The following is a 23441-nucleotide window of genomic DNA, read 5'->3' as shown; positions in this document are numbered from 1 at the left end:
TCCCTTCCATGGCAGTGGGAATTGACTGACCCCTGGTAACTGGGCTAAGAGCTTCCCAGACACTCTATTTTAAATTCACGATACCTAGGACTGTTTCTTGTTGAACTTGGAGCTGCAYGGGATATGATAGTGACAGCAAACTCATGCTGACATAGTTAGTAAGATTGCCCATGTTAATTCAAGTATCATAAAGCTGTAGAGCTTTCCGTTGTGGCTCTAATCTTACAAGAACCTCAGAGGGTTGTTAGTGTCCTGTCCCTCTCCTATCCCTTTTAGTCTTTAAGCATCTCTCAAATTAAGACGTAATGTGAAAAACACAAAATTATCAGTAGTGAGGTTTCTTGATATAATCTCCCGATAGTTGATGGAGATTTCGGAGCCTCTGAGTTGTATAGGAATTGCTAAATACCGGGAAACTGTTAAGACTGACAGTTTCCCTCTGATTCCCCTTCCAGAGCATGAAGGGGCGCCCCCCTCCAGCTCCTCTCTTTGGTGACGACGATGATGATGATCTGGACTGGCTGGGATGAAGAGCTCTGGCAAGCCTGTGAGCCATCGCCTTTGGGTATGGCCTCCTCGTGTGCACTTGGCACTTTCGAGCTGCCTATATGGGATAGTTGTGAACAACCAGGGACTTTCTTGTATTGCGGGCTGATGGGGTCTGAGAGCAAGTGGCTCTTTTTGCACTCTTGAACACTTGGACCCATCTTTCTGACCTGACAAACATGCACAGAGGTTGGGCCTAGCTGGAGGAACTGGCCAGTCTTACTGCATGTTTGTATTGCTGTCCTACTTATGTGAACCCTTGATTCATTAATCTGGAACTTTATGCAAATATGAACTTTGTAAAGTGTTTCAGAAGAACAAGTTGGGCAGAACCTTGCGTTAGGTTATGATTTTAAAAACCAGACTAAAATCTCTCCTCCTTCCCCAGTGAGGATCTCTTTGGAATATTTCTGTTAGTCCCAAGAGGTGGCTCCCAGGAGCTCTCACCGCCTCATCACCATGTGCTTAGCAATGGAGGTGAGCGATTCAGCCAAGAGACCCAGGGAAGGTGCGTTTCATGAGCCACAGGGGCTGCACAGGTGGCTTTTGGAAACCCCAGGGGGCTGAGGCAGTTCAGGCTGGACCTGCTGAATGTTCAGAGCTGCAGCACGCGTGGTGCTTTCTGACCCAAGGCCTGCTTGGCGGAGGTGCCCTTTAGCAGTACCAGCAGCAGGGGCTCTGTTGGACCACTGCTTCAAGCACAGATGTAGCATCTAGTAATTGCTGTTTGGAGAAGCCAAATCCCCACCCCTGTTTTACAGAGCAGCCTGAGGCTCACCCGGGCCTCATGGAAGCGACTCGCTGCGCAGGCTGTGTTATACTCGCCTTTTCTCACTCTGTTCGCAGGCAGAGATGAGATCTTTTTCTGGGTTATGTTTCATTGGCAGAGGAAGCCCCTCACTAGCAGCAATACAGACATGTTGATGTGCTCCTTCTCTAGAGAGAGTTACCGAAGGCAGCCAAGCCTATCTCCTGTGCCTTTTTCTCTGCTGCTGCTGCTTAAAGTGTCATGATCGTGGCACGAGGTAAAAATACCAAATGGTGGTTGCACAAAGGCCAGGTTAGGTTATAGCATGTGCCAGGCAACCAAGGGTTTGGGATGTAACTTCTCGGTCTAAGTGGAGCAAAAGAGGAAAGCAATGAGAATAGACAACTGGGCAAACAAGTTTAATCTCTGGCACTCTTAGTTCTAGGCTCACCTGCACTAACACAACTAGAAAGTGTAAGTGGTTCTTAGTGTCTTTTAAAAACAAGCAGAAAAAACTTTCTCCTTAATAAAATGAAAGTTCTTAAAATAGTTCCACTGCCGTTTAAGTCCTACAACTGGTTTCCTCATCTCTGAACTGAACTTGATCTTGTCCTCCTAGGTGCAATTTCTTGGAAGAAAACAAAAACACTGGGCATTCCTGCACTTAAAATGTAGCAGTGCGCCAGGTCCCTGCCCCTGCTTTGCCCTCTGTGTGATAAATTGCCAAATGCAGCTAAAATTGTGGATGAGACCAAAGCCTGTGAACTAGCCAACCTGCTCACGTGCAAATGCTTGTGTTGTAGGGTGAACGGTGCTGGGGTTTCCTTGAGAGCAGCTCCGCAAGTCAAAGTATTGAATAATTATTCAGTGCTGAATGATAGTATGTGAAACCCAGATCTTCTGTGGGTCCCCCTCCTTGTGATGGTCTGAGTGTGGATACCCTGAAGTGGCCTTTGGAACCCTTGTCTGTGGTAACGTCTTGGGGGAGGTAGTTACTAATATTAACAAATTCCACTTCTTGTTTCCAATTACAGATAGACAACCTGACCAATTTGCATTTCACTTCTTGAAAAATAAAGTGCAATTAAACCTGTAGCTTTTGTTGTTGATTTTTGCATGGCCTTTGAAATCTAACTTAGCTCCGCTTCCTTTTGATCTAGAAACTCTACGTGGGGGGAGAGCTTTTGCTGTTAAACCCCTCTCCTGGGAAAGGAGAGAAGGTCCCTTCAGGCTGTGGCTGTCATGTCCCAGTGGGTGCAAGGGCCCGGCCCTGTGTTCGTGGGAGAAGTACGAAACAGAATTACGACGCAGGCACAGATCACCTGCCTGGTTCTCCACCAGGCTGTAGGGGAAGGACTTGCAGCAGCCTGCTCTCTCCAGGGGTGACTCTGTGGGTGTCTGCACAGGAGTAGGCAGCTGCGGAGGAAAGTAGACTGTAGCTAATGGAAACCCTCCTGGGCAGGGACTGGAGTGCAGGTTTGAAACTTGTTCCTCTGCATGTACAGCAGGTAGCGCAATGGATGCCTGCCGTGAAACCTCCCTGTACCCTAGCCTATAGCTTCTAGGATTTTTGTGGCTAAAGCTCAGTAGCTAAAACTAAACCATTTCTCTCCTCTGCACATGCTCCTGGGGGCAGGAGGGGGGAACAGGAGAAGCCTCTGTGCTCCCCATGGAGGCAGCAGGCTCTGGGGCTGAAGGCCCCTCGCAGTGATGGACTTGTCTAGGCCAGGCCTGGGGCAGATGCCTTTGTAGGGGGCTGTTTTGGCACCTGGGTGCTAATCCGCAGGCAGGAGGAGGGTGAATCACAAAGGGCACAAGCTGCACAGCAGCGATGCACCCACGAGGGTGCTGCTGGGCGGACGTGGGTCCTCGGCACCCAGTTTCTCCAGGGGCTTGGTGGAGGTGAGGAGCCCCTGCCCTGAGGTTCCCTCCTCCACGACTGCTCCCGTTGGCTGCACTGGCTTCTGTGAGGGAGGCAGCGTGTTGTGATCCTGAACACCTTCGCTGTGAAACCATCGCTGCCTTGGGTACACGGAAGAACAACAGGAGGAGAGTGCTCCACATCAGCGTCCGTCTTTAATAGGGTTGGAAACTGTCTCATCTCGGGGCTGGCACAGGGATCCCTCCTGCGCCCGTAGCTGCCACGTCCCTCCACCTGTGCGTTACAAACTCACAGCCGCGCTGTGCTCTACGTAGCACAAGGCGAAGGGGCTTTTCCCCTTGTTTTTAAATGTTTCACCCACAGAAAAGCGATGGAGGAAGGACACTTCCCCTCCCCTTTCACCCTGCTGCCTGCTGCAACGGGGGCGGCTGCAAGATTAAAACCGCCGGCGGACAGAGGGGTTCACCTGCCGGCAGCCCTGGGGCAACATGCCAGACATCGGCCCTCTCCCGGTGTGGGGCCGCGGCCGCTGCCCCGCAGGAATGCAGGTGGAGGAGTTTCCCGGAGGAATTTTCCAGCCTCAGGGACCGCAACACCAGGAAGCAGCTCTGTGCTGCGGCTCCCGCCGAGCTGGCACCGGGGGGGTCCGGAGGGCTCCGGGGAAAGTCGTAAACATGATCCGAGCGCAGCCAAACCCCAGGAGGTGAAGGAGAGCGCCGAAATAAGTTAATCTTTAAAGAGTCCGATGCCCGGGGGGTCACACGTGGAGCGGCCACAGCCGAGCGAGCCGCAGCCCCCCGGGTGCCTGGGCCGCGTCCTGGGCGGCGCTGAGGCCTCCCAGCCCCATCCCCGCGAGCCTTGCCCAGCGCTGAGGCAGGCCCAGAGCTGGCGCCGGCTCCTTCCCGGGGGCCAAGGTGGATCAGGAGCCCGGTGCAGCCTGGAGGCGATGGCAGGGCGCCGGCAAGGGCGAGGGGAGCCCCTCAGCCCCGTCCCGGCGCCCCCTGCCCCGGTCCCGGCCTACTTGAGGAAGACGAGCAGGAAGAAGGTGGAGACGATGAGGACGAGGATGCCGGCGGCGAAGCCGAGGCGGAGGTTCTCCATGGAGGCGAGGGGCGGCTGCGTGTCCACCAGCAGCCCCCGGCCCGGCAGCCCCAGCACGAAGGCGCCCGGCGCCTCGGGGTCGTGGCGGAGGCCACACGGCGACACCAGGCCGCTCACGGTGAAGACGGGGGCGCCGGCCGCCTCCGCTGCCACGGCGCGTGCCGAGGCCCGGCCACGGCCCTCTTCCTCCTCCTCCTCCTCCTCCTCGCCCCCGGGCAGCGGGCAGGCGCCGCGGAGGAGGCCCAGGGCCAGCGCGTTCCCGGGGCTGGCAGCCTCGGCGCCGGGGGCCGGTTCGGGCACCAGCGTCACCGTCCTGCAGAAGGGGCAGCTGACGAAGGCGACGGCGGCGGCGCGGCAGACGAGCTTGCGGAGGCAGGCGAGGCAGAGGAAATGGCGGCAGGGCAGCTGCTGGGGCGCCCGGGCCGCCCCGGCCGCCCGGTACGCCTCGTAGCAGATCCCGCACTCCCCGCCAGCCTCCGCCGCTGCCAGGAGGGCCGCCGGCACCCCCGCCGCCATGGCGCTGCTGCCGGCCCGAGTGGAGCCCAACACGGCCGCCCCCGGGCCGCGGCGCAGCCCCTTTTGAAGGCCGGGCGGCGGGGAGGGGAGGGCCAAGCGCAGCCGCCCCCTGGCCGAACTTCAGCCCGGCTCCGGGGTGTCGTGCCGGGCGCTGGAGCGTTGCGCCCCTCCTCTGCCGGCCCCGCACCAGCTGCACACGCGGCGGGGAGGAGGCTCTGCGGGGCCCCCCCGGCGCTGGTGAAATGCCCGGCGGTGCCAAACTCGGGAGCTGGGCGCCAAAATTCACGGCGGGCGCGTGCCTTGCTGCAGGCTGAACGAAGCAGCAGCCCCTAACGCCTGCCCGTGCGCTGTCCAGAGCATTTGCCGGGTCCCCAGGCGCTTCGCAGACGTTTGCTTCAGCCTTGGCTTCACAAACGCAAGCGGCTTCCAGCCTGCAGGCTTGGGCTGTGGAGACAAGCTTTTCACTTTATTATTATTTTTTTAACTAAGCAGCAATGTTGTTATTGCCCAAATACGGGTGTTTTATTTTAGCACCGGCTCGCCAGGCAAAAGCGCCGTGCCGCGCAACAGAACGGTGACGGCACTGCCGCCGTCGCTACACCCGTTAAAAACACCCGGCTGCGCCCCGGGCGGGAGCTGGGGTTTGGGAGGGCACCGAGGGCAGGGACGCTTCACATCATTACCCTGCTGTCCGGCAGCGGGTGTTTCCCAGCCTCGGGAATCGCTGGCTGACAGAGGATGCAGGGGACACGCTAAGTAAAAGCCAAGAAGGCCACGGAGGGGCCGGGCATCCCCTGGCCTGAGCCAGCTCAGGGGGTGGCGCGTTGTGGGGGGATCCTGCTGGCACTGCCGAGCGCCGGCGCTGCCGGACCCCGCAGGGAGCTCAGGGAAAGATATCGGGATCTTCCTCAGCCGGGCCTGAGGGAGCCTGGCATGTTGCGCTTCTCGAAGGCCCGGCGGAGGGGCCCAGGAGCGCCCAGGCTGGGGGCGCAGGGTGCCCGGCCGAGGGCAGCCTCTTCCGGGCGCAAAGCCGGCAGCGCTGGCAAAGACTTGGCCCGACACCCCGGATGGGCTGGCGGCAGCAGGGCGAGGAGGGGCGGCCGCCCTCAGCTCCCTGCAGCGCCCGCCCGGGGCTTGCTTTTCCCTTCCAGGCGGCAGCGCCGGCGTGGGCGGGTGGCCGGCGCGGGGCTTCCCTGGGCCTCCGGCGCGGGGCTTGTTTACGGGCCGCCGCGGACCTTGCCCCGAGGTCCTGTCACTCATTACCGCTCCCCGGCCCCGAGGGCACGAAGGCAACGGCCCTGCTGGGGCTGGGAGTCCGCCAGTGCCCGGCTGGGACCTCCGCGGCGAACGGGACGGAGCGGGCAGTTTTCCAGCATCCCTGCTGCGTTCGCCTCCCCACCGGGATGCGGCCCGGCGGCAGAGCGGGTCCTGGTGCAGCCGGTAGGACGGGAGCGCTGGTGGAGGACATGGCGGCTCGGGGGAGTCTCCTCCCGCGCCAGATCCGCGCTGGGGGCGAGCAGCCGGGCTGGCGGCTCTCGCCCCGTGGTTCAGTCCCCGGCAGCTCGCCGGGGCCCGGGCCCGAGCAGGAGGCTCCCGGCGGGGCTGGGGCGCTTCAGCCACAGACAGGAGAGGACATCTGGGACCTGCTGCCCCTCCTGCTGCGGCGCCGTGCTCTGCCCCTTGGCATCTGGATCCTTCCCTCCGCGCCAGCAGAGGCTCAAGTCCTCCCAGCCAAGGCCAAGGGGGAGAGGGAGCAGGGAGGGGTGCAGATGGGGGAGGCCCCCCGAGAGCCTCCCCGTGTGCATTCGGAGATCCCTGCCGGCGCTGCACCCCGGGCACCAGCTCCCGCCTCCCCTCGCGCCCACCAGACCAGACCCGAGCAAACATATCACCCGCACGTCCCTTCCCAGCGCCAGGAGCTCTGGCCGCCCTCAGCCCCGCGCTCTGCAAGGTTCAGCCACGGCCCGGCCTGCTGCGGAAAGCACAAGGCCTAAAGCAGGAGGTGAAACCACCCCACTGGACGGGATCCCTTGAACACGACTCCCACACACACCAGAGCCTGCAGCAAGGGAACATCCTCCGGGCTGCCCTCGGAGAGCTGGGCAAGGGCCACGCAGACCCAGCATGGCTGAGCTCTGCCCCGGCCTGACGGTGCTCCCTCCTTGGGCTCTGCCAGGGCTCTGCTTCCCCCAGGACTAGCTGGTTGGAAACAGCTCCATGCAGCAGCAAACCTTCCACCTCCACGAGGCCACGCACGTGCCCCGCACAGCTGATCTGCACATGTGTAGCAAATGCGAGCTGAGCGCGATGGATGCGCCCAAGGTCTCCAGCCAACTGGAAGCTGCTGGCGCTGCTCCGCAGTGAGCAGCTCAAGAGAAAAGTCCAAAATCCCCCAGTTATGCCCAGGCTTGATGTGGGAGAGCAGCAGGGGGTGATGGTGGGACAGCCAGGCACGTGGCAGCTCTGCCACTGCTCCGGCAGCCCCAGCGACCAGATCTGAGGCAACAACACCGTGTTCCCCCAGGCTGGACTGTGCGGAAACAAGATCCCAGAAGGCCGGGGCCCTGCTCTCCCTGGGCAACTGGGGCAGGCCACCACTCCGGGGCAGAAGAAGCTGGAGCCCGGCTTTCCGTGCAGCCCCAACTGCTCTCTCTAGACAGAAAAAGGAAGCAAACAATTACCAGCAGAAACCAGCTGCTTTTTAATAGCTTCTCCTGGGGGAAGGGTTGCAATGGGACCATGCTTATCTCTGCATCTTATACCGCAAGGTCAAGAAAGAAAAGACTTACTGGGGTTGTTACTTATTAATGACAATGGAGAACTACCCAAATGCCAAAGCACGGACGCAATGCCTCACCCCAGCCTACCCACTCTCTGCTGGATTTGTGCTGGCTGTCAGGTGGCAGTAACACTTTCTGCCCCAAACATGTTTTTTTTGAGATGAAGAACTCCACTGGGGCTCTTCTGGCCAGAGCAGATCCCTCAAGTCATGGTTATGGGGCCATCATAGACTATCCCCTTCCACTGGAGCGTGAACTACACAACAGGGAGGCCCTCGTTCTGCCTGGTTACTAGCTGCACGTGGCTGCAGCACACCAGCTGCCCCCAAACACATTCCTGCATGTGCCAAAGGGGAAGCTCCAGACCTTTGGCAGGATGTAGGTGCAAGGTGCTTGTCAGCATTGCAGAGCATCACGTGTCTATGGCCACATTCTCCTCTGGGAGGATTCACCCACCTCCAGGCAACAGTGCCTGATGCAGGAGCACAGAAGTGCCCTGGCCACAGCAGGAGAACCGCAGAGTCAAGGTGGGTTCAGAAACAACACTAGCTGTCCCTGCTGAGTGAGAGGCATTTCTGAAGGCAAATATATTAGCCAGAGAAGCACAAGTTGCACAGATCCATCACCCAGGACTTCCATGCAAGAGGACCCTGGGCAGGCAGTTAGGAGGGGGAGACACAGATGAAGAGGGAACACAAGGCAAAGACTGAGAAGCCATCAGGGAACATGGAGGGCTCCTGAGACGCCTGGGTGCAGTCAGCCCCGGTGCCATGCACAGTGCTAGTCATGCTGGGTGCATGTCTGTTCAACGCTGCTACAGAGTAGAGCAGGAGCATCACCCTGGGAAGGGGTGGTGAATGCAGTTCTAGGCAGCCAGGCCTTCCCCTTCTCCAAGGAGCCTCCATCCTGCCTAGCCACCGTGGAAGAGGCGGACACGCTGCATGATGTCCATGTGGCACAGGGGGCAAGTGCGTTCGCACTCACAGCAGGTCTGGCAGCAGCACATGTGCCCACAGAGCAGGAAAATCATCTGGGCCTGTGGGAAAAAGGCAGAGGGAAGAGGACCTGGAGAAGGTTACTGCCCTGCAACACTCACTGCCCCATCCCAGCACCACCATACCCCAATACAGCACAGGAGGAGAAGGAGGAGGAGGACCTGGAGGAGACAAGGGTCACCTGGGGGTGTTACAGAGCAGGAAATAGAGCCTAGCGCCTTGCTTTCCATTGCTTCCTCTAGGCACAGCCCAGTGCTGTCTGCGCATGTGCATCTGTGCTGTGCAAAGAAAGCACAAGTGAAATGGGCCTGAGGGGTCAGGGCTGAGAGCACCCCAGCGTTTCCCATACGTCTGATTTGATGACAGACGCACATGGAAACTCAGCAAGGTCTTCCCTAAACTTGTAAGGGCCCTGCCCTGCCTCCCTCCCCACTGCAATGTCTCAAGCCAGGATATGTTCAGGAGTTTGAGGGATTAGCAACCAGCCATTGCCATTTCTGACAGTCCAGGGCCAGGCTGGGGACACAGACATGGGGGGAATGTGCTGGACACTGCTGAATGCCACATCTAGGCTGGCCCTCGCTCCCTGTTCCAGCACCGCACGTGCACCAGGGTCTCACCTCCTGCTCCATGCAGGCAACGCACCCTGACTCTGCAGAGCCCCCAGCTCTGGCAATGCTCCCTGCCCTGCCTCTTCTCCTGCTTGCCCACCAGCCTTGCATGGCTTTCCTCCACAAGGGGAGGCATCTGGCCCGGCAGATCTCCCCACTGAAGGCTTAGGGACCTGTTGTTGGTGTGCGATATGCCAATGACAGGCAGAAAAGAACTGGCGGTACCTGAGATCAGCTTGGCCACAGTCAGGGTTCTCCTGGGCTTGCTTGAGGACTACACACTGCAGGCCAGTCTCCATAATGGCAATCTGCAGGGCAAGAGGAGGCCTGTTAGCTTTCGGAGGGGAAAGCAGGGAGAGGACTGAGAAAGAAGGAGAGTTATGTCCCCAGGGGGACACTGCAAACTCTCAAGCCCCACTGGCAAGACCCAGCCATGCTGCGGGAAGTGCGTCCCTCAGGCACCAAAGCCAGGACTATGGAAATTCCCTGTGTGCCACTACGAAGAGCATTCGAGTGACTTCAAAAGACATGGCCAAGGTATGGCTCACCCTGCAAGTGCTCTGGGAGAGCCTTCACCTGCTAGGACAAGGCACAGAGCAGCACCAGCATCTCTCCTTACCCAGATATTACAACAGGAGCACTGACACTCCTTCCAGCAAGACCTACCATGGGCCTAGCCACAAGGACAGCCACGCTCAGAGCAAAGACAGGTTCAGTCCCAGCACAGAGTCACTGTCCCCCTGCACTGTGTATCTGCTGTCTCATGCCTTTTCAAGGTCACTGGCAGTCATGGTGCCAAGAGCTCACAAGGATATTCGATGGTGTACAAAGACTGGCAGAGACTGTTCAGCTGACAGCTCGATTAAAAGGTTCACTAGCTGCCTCTCAAAGCCCTCTTCCTGTAAAACAGAAGGCAAGTTCCCAGCCTTTGCTCTTGAGAAAAGGTGCAGGGACATGCTGCAGGCCAGCAAGGCTGGCAGCAAGGACAGGCAATCCGCTCATCCCTGCTCTCAGGGACATAGCCCTGCTCAAAGTATTTTCCTTGCCCAAAGTCACAGAAGTTCAAAAACCCAACAGCTGGAGGAGCTTTTGACCCAGATGTTTTATGAGCACAACCCAAAATGCTGTGGTTTTGGAAGAATGATGGACAAGCATTTTTATCAGCTGATGTCTGTAACAGCATCTGCTTTGCAAACTCAAGCTGACGGGCAAAATGGACAGAGCTCAAATCAGTCTCTTTAAGACCATCCTTGAAGCTATTTTGATAGCACAAAGTCCCTGGCACAGTATTTTAGAACATGAACTGAAAGAGATTTCTGCATTTAGATGAACTTGCATGGGAATTCAGGGACTCTAGAGGAGCTGCCTGGGAGTTTTAGAGACAAAAAGCTCCACATTAAAATGCTCAGTGTCCTCCACTCCTGGTGAGTGGTTTGACCATGGGATATCAACTCCAGCTCACTGACAACAAGCTGAAGTATTTGCTCATTACCTACTCATACAGCAGTCCCAGAGCCATATCCTTCAATGTGCAGGAATGAGAAGGGGCTGACCAGCCTCGGACTTGCTCAGAGCACAAAGGCTAAACACACTGCAGTCGTGGGTCTTCCTAAAGCAGCTTGCCAGCTTGTGTGAGGGATTTGTGCTCTGAGGCTGTCATTGGATGACTGAATATATCAAAGCTCTCAAGGTTCTCCACCACCTCCTGACCCTAGATCTTTCTCCTAGTGACAGATCAAGAGACGAATGACTCTGAGCACTGCATCAGAAACCAACTGTTTATCTCCGTGCATCAGCCACTGCTGCTTTCCCCACCAGCCCAGTTTCATTCTTCTCCTTCCTGCCCTGCTATTGCATTTCACTTTTTGCAGAATGGAGCTCAGAAAGGCTGGCTAAGAATGGGAAAGAAAAGGTGAACCTATGACTTACGGTGAATGTGCTAGATGGACATGCAGTGGACTTGTGTGGAAACAGCAGCCCTGCTATGTGCACAACCTGAAAGAAATAGCAACTGCAATTGTAGACCATCCCTACAGGGCCAATGCGGGTCTGTCCTCTAGTGACCATCCTCCAGCACTTTGTCTGCATTAACATTTAGATGATTGAAGCAATGGCAATTCCACTACTTCCCTGAATCTAAGACGCTGCATTGACACTCCCTTCTCTGGAACTGGGAGGCCAGAGTTTAACTTAAGCAACACTGCCCAGTGCTGCGTTACAGAGCTCTTGACAATACAAGGGCTCTTCACTTCCCTCAAACCCTGCTCTGTGTTCACAGCACTTTGATCTTCCTCAGAAGGATCTCATCAAAGGGGGGTTTGAGCTCTTTCCTTTGTTGCTGACTCACCTGGTTCCTGATCTGCCTGTGCATAAGATCTTTCTCTACTTGGAGAGCTTCAAAGGCAGCTTTCTGCATCGCACTCTAAGGGACAGACAAAATCCTGCTTAGTGAGGGCTGTTCATGCAGCCATAAATGGACTAACAATCTCTGCTACATTCAGTGACTCATGTACAAGCTTTTGAACAGTGCTTAATTTGTGTAATGGAGGTCCCATTTGTGCCATGGCTTACATCTCACGGTCCCAAAAGATGAAACTCTCTTTACAGACAGATACAGAAGTTAAAGTCATGTTCTTCAAATGCACATTTTGAATGCTCTGTTTGAACCTGATCTCTCATCTTCAGCAGCACTGAGCACTCAGACTATTAGGTCTGTGCAATAGGGCACAGGTGCCCAGCACCTCTGAAAGCTGAGCCACAGAAGTCTCGGATTCAAAATGAGGTACTCAAAAAGAGCAGCTGCTTTAAAAATGCTTCCTGGTGGCAGCTTGTCTCAAGTCACCCAGAAAACCTGCCAAAAAGCTGAGACTTCTGTCTCAAAATTCTCTGTATTAATCATCTGACCAGCTTTGCTAATCACAGTGTGTGCTGCTGTCCTTTATGAAAATTTGGTGTCTGGTTAAACAATGAAATATATTTTTCTTTCAACTACCAGAGTCAACTTGTCAAAGTACCAGAGATTCTCAAAGCTTAGCAAATACTTCTGCAAGGTTATAAAATAATTTTTGCATGCAGCTGGGCCCTGCCACTGTCACTCCTATGTGTGCCCTGGCCCTGCCACTCCCAAGCCTTTCACGTGCAGTTGCTTTCCCTCGGTCACCCCCTGCTTACCTCCTGCGAGACCCGACTAATGGCCTTGCTCTGATCCAGTTGCTGCCAAGCCAGGATTTGCTGGAACTTCTGATCCATCTCAGCTAGGCTGCAAGAAGACATATTTGCCAGGGAGATCTGAGATCTTAGCACAACCAAGAGAAAAAGTGGGTAACGGGGAACCCAGGAATGGAGGAATTTGGTACCGAACAAGGGTGAACAGCCATAAGGCGTATCCCAAAGCACAGCTGAAGGCTGGCAGATATGAAACCTCCTTCCCTAGCCCCGAACCAAACCTGCATCACAGATGAAGCCAGAGCAGAAGCACAGCTGCCTGCATGTGCACAGCTCAAAGTCCAAACTGGGGCTGTCCCCCAAAGCTGCCCAGGTGATGAATTTGCAAGTCAGTATTCTGCATGGGAAAGGGAGTGCTGATGAAGGAGACCCAGACAAGGTGGACTATATTCCCTGCACTTGCAGGCAGGAGCGTGTCTGTTCACTGCTCTTTGTTGGGCAGGCCATGGGCAGACAAGGTTGCTTTTATTTGGTCACCAGATGCTGCCAGCCTAAAATTTCTCATTTTCTTTATTACACTCTTCAATTCCATCTGACATTTCACCACTGGTGGGGACATTTTATCATTGGGTTCCTGGAGTGACATGCCCCAGCTTGCAGGTATCAGTGGACTCAAGGTCTCATAGCTCTGCAAATGATAAACTCCTCCAGCTCCATTTTTTTCGAATTCTAGATGTGCTTCCTCACAGGTCCTGCAAGAATTATCACGCATTAGAACAGAGCCTGTTTTTTAAGAAATACAGGTGCATGACATGGACCTCACAAAAGTCACACTGTTCATATAAAACGAGGTGATTGATTACTGGGTTCCTATCCTGGACCTATCTCCTCGAACAAGCAATGGCCACTGCAGCCTGCTTTCACAGTACGGTGCAAACTCAGGACAAGCTCTAAGTTAATTTTGAAGTAGATATGGAAAACAGGAATTTCACGAAGCCTCTTCCCCTTTAGCTCTATTAGATCTAAGATAATACATCAATCACGTGCCAGACCACTTCTATTGAACACAGGGGAGCAAGCTGCAAAGGTCCCTAGTCCCAAAGATTGCCTACAAGAGAAGTGAAGCCTGATGTTATGTGCTCAAGACATGACAGTGTTTATTCACATCCTGAACGCTGGTGTCTGAGTCAGCCCTGTTGCCTGAGATTTGCACAGCTTAGTACGGACAAGTTTGGCAGCCAGAAGGTAACACATCCATAAAAATCTTGATCCTTATCTCATTTTGAATATACGCTCCAGGGAGCCACAGATCTATGGAAGCCAGCAACGAGTCAGAGATCAGTCATGGCAACTGAGGCAGAAACCTCAACATCTAATCTGCTCATTTACAATCAGTCTAGGTGGAAAGGACTGAGTCAATCTGGGCTGACAGTCACAATTTGTGCTGTCAGAGACTGTCTTGGCAAAAAGTACTTGGAGGATTACACCCTATGGATGATTTTTGTCATGATTAAGCCATGGCAGAAAAGGATCAGAAGAGAAACTTGCTACAAGACAAAAATAGGAAGAATAGGCAAAACCAATTTTCGACACCAGGGACCACACATAGCCTAGTTACGAGTGGTCCCCAAACCCTCACAATTCACTTTCTATGCTAAATTTATGATCATATTGATCAACTAGGAAGGGAACCAGCTTACAATGGAATAAACAGCCTGAGAAGGGGAGACACAGACACAGCTGGCTGGGTGCATACCTCCAGCAAGCGGATGTGAGCCAGTCCCCGTGGCAGTTCTTGCAGCATGCTCTCACTGATATTCAGAGCACACAGACTCCACAAGCCACTCACAGTAGGAGACAGCTCCTTCAGCTTGTTGCGTAGAGAGAGAGAAGCCATTTAGTCCCAGGCACCCTATTCAAAGCAGGACCCCAGAAAGTTCATCTGTCAGAAAACTGAAATGTGCTCATAGGAGTGAAATTACCTATCATCTTTTATAACCTGGTACAGGGATGGGGTTGTCATGGGGCACATGAGGACTCCAAAGACTGCCATGTGCCATTGCCAACCAAGGCAAGGTGACCAATGGGGACTAAGGCAAGGGACCAAGATACACTTGTACCTGCCCAGCCCACATGCACCACCTCAGCAGTGGTCTCACATGCAGAATCGACCTTCTCAGTTGAGGTCACTGTTAGAGATTTGATCTGTGCTCTTTATCAGGAGAATGTTCATAACATGAAGTCATCTTCCCTTCAGTGTAAATACCAGAGACAGGAAAAAAGGGATCTGACTGTGGCACTGTAAATCTTGGGGGCAGAGGCCAGATGTTGCAGATGGATACAGCAGTAAACTGAACTGTACTTCCAAGTTCCTTGCCCTCCATTTTCTTCTGTTTCAGCAATCCAAACTGATGACACTACGCATGTTAGAGAATGCCCAAGAGTTTGAGAAAAAGGGGTACAGTTGATGCCTTCATTTTAGGGATGTGCAAACCTGGAAGGGTTACACAGGCTTACTTAACTGAGCTCTGGGTTCTAGTGGACCTGCTCTGCAACTCATTCCAGGCTATCATCTGCTCTGCGTGATTTACTGAACTACTTCTGCCAAACCATCATTATCTTACACAGAGTGATAGAACAGGTTTTGCAAGCACTTTCTTTCTCTACAGTTCCTCCCTTCTAGAGCTGCTTCTCCATCTCTTGCCTGACTCAACTGACAGCACAGCACATTAGCCAATTCTGCTGCTTCTTAGCTTCCCTCGACCTGCCAGGAAGCTTGGAACCAGCCTGGCAGAAAAAAAAAAGTCTTCTGCAGGGCCAGTGAACTCAGCTGCTTCATGGGAGGACCAACACCAGTGCTGGCACAGAGAGAGGGAGACTATGCCTGGAGACCTGCCTCTTTGGGGGGCAGTGAGCTGGTGAAGTGACTCTGCTTCTTGTGGAAAAACAGCCTGAGGGTGGTGGTGCTGAAAGCCCTCAACATCTCTAGAACATTACAGCTCTGTCACACACTGTCACCCACTGCCAGCTTGGTTCAGATTCAAATGACCCACCACTGAAGGAGACAGAAGGCTCCACCCTGGAGAGAGAGGGGTTCATCCCACAACACACTCAACCCTTGGACTTTCTGCTGAAGCTGACCACAACTGTGAGAAGCTGTTGAGGAGATGTGTGGGACTGTGAAGATGATGAATGAGTCCTAGGACTGATTATGATTTCACACAAACCGCTCAGTAACTGCTCTCTGTCTCCTTGGGAAGTGGTTGATCTGCAGACCCAGGAAAGGAAGATTTCACATTTTGTCACTGATCCTTGACAACAGTCAGTCAGACACGAGGGACTTATTTGGGCTAGTGTCTTTTAATGCAGTTAAAATGCAAGGAAAAAGGGCTGCAAGTTAACTGTTAAAAGTCACAGTTACCTTCACGGTTATGAGACTCAGGAGGTTGCAGGACTTTACAACTAGAGATGTATGACTATTTGTATGAATAATCAACACCTGAGGAGGAAAAATCCCCTTGAAACACGAACACAAGACACTTTGCAGTTGAGAACAAGTACATTTGTTGAAATTTAATTTTGGGGGTGGGGTGTACTAGAGGTTAATATCTTATTCAGTACCGTATAAATACCAAAATAGTAAATGGATTTTCATAGAGGGTCAAACATTCAATAGGAGATCTAAACAAGCGCCAAAGTACTTTCATGAGAAATAATAACATGATTAGGTAGGCTAAGATAGAAAGAATTATCTCATCTTTCATGACAGAAGTTAGCTCTAACACACTCAGAAGGGATTAGTCCTACCAAAATTGCTCTCTGTGTGGTATTGTGCAAGCGGCCAAATTTGTCATAAGGGAGAGATCAAACTTCTTCTGAAACACCATATAAATACCCCTATACAGGCATTCTGAATACAACAATAATATTTAAACATAATAATAGAATTATCTGACAATTCCTGATTCCACAATATGACAGTGTTCTGCATAGCTCAGAACAGACTGTGGGGTTTAGGCAGAAGTGCAGGTCTTAGGTGATTTAATACTCACTGTGCAGATGACTCAAGAGCGCATGCACATTTTCAGTTAGTCATCACACAAATGTAGTCTATGAGTTTGCAACCTCAGTTAAACACACTGCAGTGGACTAAACGAGAAAAGGAGGAAACAAGTAGGACTGAGAATCTTCACATGTGCTGGCCTCTGCAGCAGAGGGGCAATCGGTGAAGAGATATTCCAGCAAATTCAGCCCGTGCCAGCCAGGCCCCTGAGCACAGGGATCTGCTCTGCAGCACAGAACCAGCATCGGCCAAACTGTTTCCTTGTCTCTAGCTTCAGAGTTAATTTTAAGGCCAAACTGATGGCTCACTTTATTTTTTTGAAACTACAAAGGCAAAAAATGAAACAGTGAGACAAGGAGTTTGGTGGTACCAATCCAAAAGGAGCAGCTGGGGATCTCACACCAGCTGCAGCTATGAATGGAGCTGGTTCACAATGCATCATCAGTCTGCCACTCTTTTACCCAGACTGGCTTGCAGACTGTCCCACACAGCTCACAAACCTACACACAAGATGCTGTTGGCTTCTGATCTTGGAACAAAACATCCCAAAGGCTCAGCAAAGCCATTTTATACTGCACAGTAGACAGCTATCCTTTCCAGGATGGTCCCAAACCTCCCAACACAGAGCAGCGCAGTATTCATTAGCTTGCTTGGCAAAGGCTTCCTGTGACAAAAGGTTACACAGGTACAAACATTTTAGAAACACGAGGCAGTGAGTAAAAACTGAAAGCGAGACAGAAATGGGCTTGGGCTTAACAGGATTGAGAGGCTGCCAAAATGCAAAGCTGTGTCTGCTCTGAAGGCCTGGCAATTTGTCACTAACCACTCACGCTCCAGCAGCTGGCTTGTTTCTAATTTATTTGGCTGACATAAAAGAAGCCAAGCTGGAAGTGAGACTTCTGTCTTTAACCAGCAGTCTGGAACCAGGGATTTTCACTTATACAGAAAAGTAAGTGCAGGTGGCAGGCTTTGTAGCTCTAAGATTAGAAATAGTTAGCCTTTTGCAACCAAATTCCCTTACGACGAGCAAAATCAGGCCATGAGGTCTCAAAATAAGGGTCATACCAAAGTATCGGTGAAGGGTCTGAGACCACCCTGCCTTCCCATGTTGTTGAATGAAAAAGGATTCCCAATATGGAAATATTGTGGAACCATCAGGTTGGACAGGCAATCTCCCACAAAAAAGGGAAGCGGTCCTATCCTGAAAGCCAGTGTTCAACAGATATTGAAGTGGATCATTAAGAAACAAGGCCATTTTTGTCTCAAAGCTTATAGATATGATACTAAATCTGATCTTGGTAAGAAGAAGTAGACAGAGAAATCAGACCTGTCAGCTAATATTGCAAGTTGCAAAACCCATAGCTGTGAAAGTTCCCATTTTGATACGTCAAGACTGCCATCAGCACCATCTTCTTTAGCCCGGAGAGAGAAGATATGCACCTAGAGAATTAGAACATGTGGAAACAAACGGCCTCTTGCTGCACAATGACCCAACTATCTCCTCTCCAGAAAATGTAATTACAGCTCTCTGCTGCAGCCATGTAATTAGGTAAAAATACCAGGAGCAAAGGGTGTGCTGCTACGACCGCAACAAGCAAAAGCAACCAGGAAACCAAACTCAGCGACAAAACCCCTTTTGGTGCTATAAATGAATTCCTGCATGAAGAGCCAAAGTACATCTTAATTCTGCAGTTTTGATAAAAAGCAAATGAAACGACAGGTTCTCAGGCACCTGAGAGTCACTTCCTATGAGCAACAGCAGCACCATTCCAGCCTGTGAAGAACCTGCTGTATGACCGGCACATCCCAACCAGCAGATCTACCTTCTTTTGTGTTCAGAATGGTACATAGAAGCAAAAATAACTACTGTTGCCTTTTTGCTTCCATTAGAACTGCAGAACCAACTCTTCTGTGTTAAAAAGGATCAAGTATTCATTCCTTCGGGACAAAAGTGTTTTTCCATGTTCAAATCAGTGACATCCAAAGTGGCTGCCAGCCCTAACAGCAATGAAACCGGACAAGTCTCACTGTGAGCAGCATCGTGTCTCTGGAATTAGTTTTTAAATAAATGATGCTGTATAAGGCAATAAAGCCTGCTTGTGCTGCTGTCTCCATTGAGTTTTCAGGACTGGAAATCCTGATCATAAACTAAGCATATGCAATACAGAACTAATTCTAGAATAGACAGATTAAGCTCTCCCTTTCCAGCCCCACAGGAGGTGGTGCCTAACAACGAAAACTCCAGGAGATTCATTTGGCATCCAGGACTAGATACCGAGAACAGGAAAGACCTTGGCATCGCTTACCAGGCACATTTGATATGCAACATGCTTTCGAGCATCATCACTGGGTTTCTTTTTATGGAGGAAAAGTAGCATCCTCAGTCTTTACTATAGCTCCATCTCAATGGCACAAACGATCACCATAAATCAGGGCAGAGGCCTCCTGAAGTATGTGTTCCCTGAGGTGCCTGGACTACAGAAATGTGCTCTAATAAGTAAAAAAGGAGAAAATCAGCATTTCAGCAATTGCCTTTGTTTAGACCTTTCTTTGGCATGATCAAACAGGCAGACCCCCGCACACCTCCACAGTAGAAGTATTAATGTAAGTAGCAAAAGCCTTGCTGTATCTCTGGGATGCGTAGAACATCTTGGTCATCCCTGTGCAACATGGATTAAGTCAAGATGGAACACATACAGCGAAAGGCTAGCTGGTGACCTGGGGGATGGAGGGTCCACTCTAGGACAGGAACGAAAAAAAGCTGCAGCTGTATCAAGAGATTGAGCACCAGAGACAAACCATTCAAACTCAAGGACAATTCTGGCACAATAAGAAGCAATTGTAAAATATTCCAAAATAAAGATGGGCTAGACATGTGAAAAAGGCTCCTAATACTGAGAGCAACACTGCTGTGTTCACCTTCCGGGACAGGTGAGGACAGGCAAGACCCTAACAGGGAACAAAATACAGGTAGCTGTTTGGAAGGGACTGCCTGACTGCTGACTACAGCAGGGCCTCCTCCAGCAAGGCACACAGCCTGTCCCGGCATGATTTTGGGAAGTCATTGGGATTCTACATTGGACACAGGAATTGGGCTGCCTGAGAAAGACTCACTTTGCTTCTCAGCTCCACTGTTACCAGCTATGACCTTGAATATTAGGGTAGGGTTTGTCTCAAGCTAACAAAACACTGGATTCATTTGCTTTCTAGACAGAAACAGAGTCGCGCAGGAACACTTGCCCAATTTTAGTCATGCGGTGAGGTGAAGAGATTCTGCTTAAATATCTAATAGCTTAAAACCGGATTTTTATAGGCTTACAAAGCTAAATCAATTCCCATGAGTTTCATAACTGCCTGCAAAGCCAAAATTACCTAAATACATAAAAACTCTGACCACAAACCAGAGCTGATTGCTGCTGCCCTAGCCACATGCAGGGGTGAGCTACTTGGCATTTACGATCTTCACCCAGGCTGGATATCTCCAGCCTCTAACCAAGCTTCTACTGCCCTTTAGAGTCATCCACGTGATCAAGCTGCTATACTCCATCCCGTGATTACAGGGCAGTCAGGTCTTCCCTGAAATGGTTGTTCTGGGTCACTATGGGATTGAGAGCTAGGAAATGTTTTTCTGTTAACTCAACTGGACAGACGCCAAAGAAGCCAGCTGATTCACGTGTAAAGGGAAGAGAAGCTGAACCAGAGAGAGAAAAGAGTGGATTGCCTTAAAATGCCTTGTGAAATCAGCACTGGAGGTGGGTGAAAGGGCTACAGAAACAAGAATCAGTTCTGGAAGAGGACTTTGAACTGGTAGGGGAGAAAGAGCGAGTGAGTCAGTGGATATAGGGGGAAAGGCAGAAAGCTGCAGCTGGACAAGAAACAGGGAGACCAGCTGGTAATGAGATGGGAAGTAGCTGGGGTGCTGAGAAGAAGAGACTGGGACCAGCTAAGCAATAAGATCAAGGAGGAAGCGGGGCCAGTCTGAGACTGCATGAGAGATGTGGGCAAAACCCAGCAGCACGGAACAAGTCAGGTTTGGGATTGCTGGTGGGTGAACAAGGGCCCACAAAGACAGCTGATGCAGGTGTGACTGAATCTGGCTTGGTGGTAAAACTGGGGTAAGATAGAGAAGAGATGGGGAGATATAAGAGCAGAACGGTGACAGTGTGCCCAAAAGGGAGACTATCGAACTGGCTGGACAAGGAGCCTGGAGTACATGAGGAACCCAAGGAGCCATGACCAGCGCTGCAGAGCAAAGAGGGTGGACCCAGGCAGGGAACTACAGCTGCCAAAAGCCCAAAGTGAGATATGTTACCAGGACTCTATGAAGTTTGCACTGGAAGTTTCATTTCACAATGACTTTTTTTAACAACATTTTACCATGTAATTTTAAAACCAATACAAAAGACTCAATACTGTTCACCGGTAAATGGCACAGTGCCATTTATATATAGATAGATATATAAAATAATGCAGTTTACTTACTGCTCAGCAAAGCTCCTGTGTGGTTGTGAACCATCCAAAAAAGAATGTTTTTTTGCCAGTTTTTTGCCAGTGTTAAGCATCTACAAATAGGTTTCAAACTATATGGACAAGCATGTAGCCACCAGGTATAGTCACAGCTATTTCTCGCATACAGAGATCCATGCCAAAAAATAAACAGGGCTTTGTGTAGATAAATCCCTAGTGTAAAAGTGAGATATAACTTTTGTGTAAACATCTCCAAGCAACTAACTTTCATTTCACTCCAAACAGAAGGAAGTAAAGATCTCTCCTGTTTCACTGTTCTGCTACCATACGTGATACACTGCAACCACTCCACTGGGACAAGCTAAGAGACACAGCAGGAAGGGACTAGAAACAAATTTGTTCTGCATGTTAGAATCAAGTTCTAACAGTTTCATGATTCTTTCCCAGACATCCCACTTTTCTGTCTTTTTAATAAGTTCAGACCACTAAAATTCCCAAATGCTCTCTATGGCCCACAGAGCTCTGCTCACCATGAAGAGTCATCAGGCTCATCGGTCAAGGGCAAGCCAGGAGAGCAAGAGCAAGAATAGGGTAAGAGCAAGAATTCAGAAAATTTAGCAAGAAGGGAAGTTCACTGTCAGGAGTTAGAGTTAGGAAAACCAGGAATGCAATCAAGAGCCATAAGCAAGGGTCAGACATCAGAGACAGAAGAAATCAACTTAAGGATGAGAAACCAGAAGAACAAAAAGGGTGCTTGGAGCAAGGTAGTGACAACTTTGTTGAACATGCTTAGCTCTTTGTGGAGGATTTGTTTACCACTCTCTTATCCTTTCTTACTTTTCTCTATTACAGCTGCATGCCTTTTGTTAGTCATGTGAATAGTGGAAAATCATTGTTTAATTTTCACCCAAGAAAATGCAAAAAGCTATGAAGGTTGAAGGACACACACAGTAAGCCCTACAGGAAAGTCTCAGCACAACCAAGCAGGAACTGGCTTGCACTACAACTACTTGTGACGTTCTGCAGCAGATGAACAGGGAAAGAGCCGCACCGGGGTCAGAAGATAAAGGATCAGAGACTTGCTGAGTGGATTGAACAGCTTTAAATGTTAAAACCTACTTTAGTGAGAAGACATGTCAAATCTGCAAACAAAGAAGTTGTCTTCTCTAAAGAACATTGGCTTTTTAGGCTCTGCAGTCCATCGTCAAAAGTGGGAATAGGGCTCATCAGTCAACACAGGGAAGGGCCTCTGGGACATACACAAATGTGTCACCACATTTTGTATGCTGTAATCTTTATGCTAGCTATCTAAAGCACTACCTGTAAGTGCCTGGGACAGCATCCACCCTGCAGTAAATGAGTGTTCATGAATTGTGAATACTGTGTCCCTAAGGATGCCAGCATCCCAAAGACCCAAACCAAGCCCCAGTTTTTCAAACACTCTGGACATTACAAACATGGCATGACACCGTAACACACAAGTTGAGGGCCTGAAAAGAAGAAAGATTTTATTTCCTCTGGGAAAATATGCTCACTGCAGCAGCGAGCCAGTGTCTGGGGTGCGAGCGGGACTCCTGCAGAGACGCTTCCTGGTCAGGAAGGACTCAGCTGTCACCGAACGTCTCCTAGGCAGCAGCTATGGCTCACTGAGAGGACACTTATCAAGCGATGGTGGTCCCAGTGGTGGCAGCAATCCCTGTAGCCAACATGCAGTGCAAAAATAACCCAGGACACAGAAGGCAAACTACAGCTTTGTAACCTCCTCTTCTGCGGCATGTTTGGTCTTCGTGCTTGTGAGCTGCCACAACACTGACCAGGATGTTGTACCACCTGCCTACAATAACCAGGCTCTGCCTGCTCCTGGCAAGGCCCTCCCTGGCAGCTCCCGAGTCAAATCTAATCTCTTTTTCATCGGTTCGAGATATACGTTCTTCCTCTGCCTCTCAATTCTTTTCCTTATTTTCACTATTCTCGTTTTCTTCTCTTAGGAATTCCCTCCAGTGTTCCCCTTCCGGTTTTCCCAAAGCTTCCAAATGTTTTCCCAGTACTTTCTTGGTTCTCCTTTCCTTTATTCTTTTATCAGACAAAATTGGGCTGCTCTGGGAAAGGCAGCAGCACCGAGCGGCAGCAGCACCGAGCGGCAGCCGCACCGAACGGCAGCAGCTCCTCTCCCCTGACGAGCACACCCGCAGCTTCCCAGCCCGCCCCAGCCGCCGGGACCAACGAGAGGAGGTCAGAGCGCCTCACTCCCCAACCATAGAACCGCGCCCGGCGTCTCGCAGCACTCGTGCGCCCCCAGGCGGCGAGGCCGCCCCTCCGCGCGGCGGCCGGCCCCAGCCGGCTTGCCCACACCCGACATGGCGCCGCCCGCGCCCGACATGGCGGCGGGGGCGTGGCCCGCGCGCCGCCGCCTCGCGAGATCTCGGCCGCTATATCCGCCGCCCGCGCGCTGCCCCCCGCCTCTCTGCCATCCGCCGCCGCATCGCGAGGCTGTTGCCGCCCGCATCCGCCGCCATCCGCGCCCGGCGCCGCCGCCATGCCGCCCAAGTTCGACCCCAACGAGATCA

General features: G+C 51.8%; 2 protein-coding genes across 10 annotated transcripts in view; one reads left to right on the top strand and one right to left on the bottom strand.

Moving 5' to 3' along the window:
* Window positions 1–2389, top strand: part of FKBP15 (FK506 binding protein 15) — a 28547-nt gene extending 26158 nt beyond the window's left edge. For 6 of the 9 annotated variants that reach the window (XM_026059659.1, XM_026059661.1, XM_026059656.1 and 3 more), the window contains one exon: window positions 456–2389. In XM_026059659.1, coding sequence (XP_025915444.1) covers window positions 456–530 — 75 coding nt within the window. In that variant the 3' untranslated portion in view covers window positions 531–2389. The remainder of the gene's footprint in view (window positions 1–455) is intronic. The other 3 variants (XR_003252476.1, XM_026059658.1, XM_026059657.1) reach the window with 3 other exon arrangements.
* A 6094-nt stretch (window positions 2390–8483) lies between these two features.
* Window positions 8484–19954, bottom strand: LRSAM1 (leucine rich repeat and sterile alpha motif containing 1). The gene is given in 12 exon segments (XM_026059791.1): window positions 8484–8609; window positions 8702–8729; window positions 9405–9487; window positions 9947–10078; window positions 11527–11601; window positions 12351–12474; window positions 13092–13096; window positions 14101–14226; window positions 15766–15843; window positions 17764–17847; window positions 18714–18792; window positions 19854–19954. Coding segments are annotated over 12 exon segments (1041 nt in total).
* Window positions 19955–23441: the final 3487 nt, after the last annotated feature.

This window comes from Apteryx rowi, unplaced genomic scaffold, assembly GCF_003343035.1.
Source record: "Apteryx rowi isolate R43461 unplaced genomic scaffold, aptRow1 scaffold_16, whole genome shotgun sequence".
NCBI lineage: Eukaryota > Metazoa > Chordata > Aves > Apterygiformes > Apterygidae > Apteryx > Apteryx rowi.
Note: the sequence above shows the minus strand (reverse complement) of the source record. Positions and strands in the feature narration are given on the sequence as shown.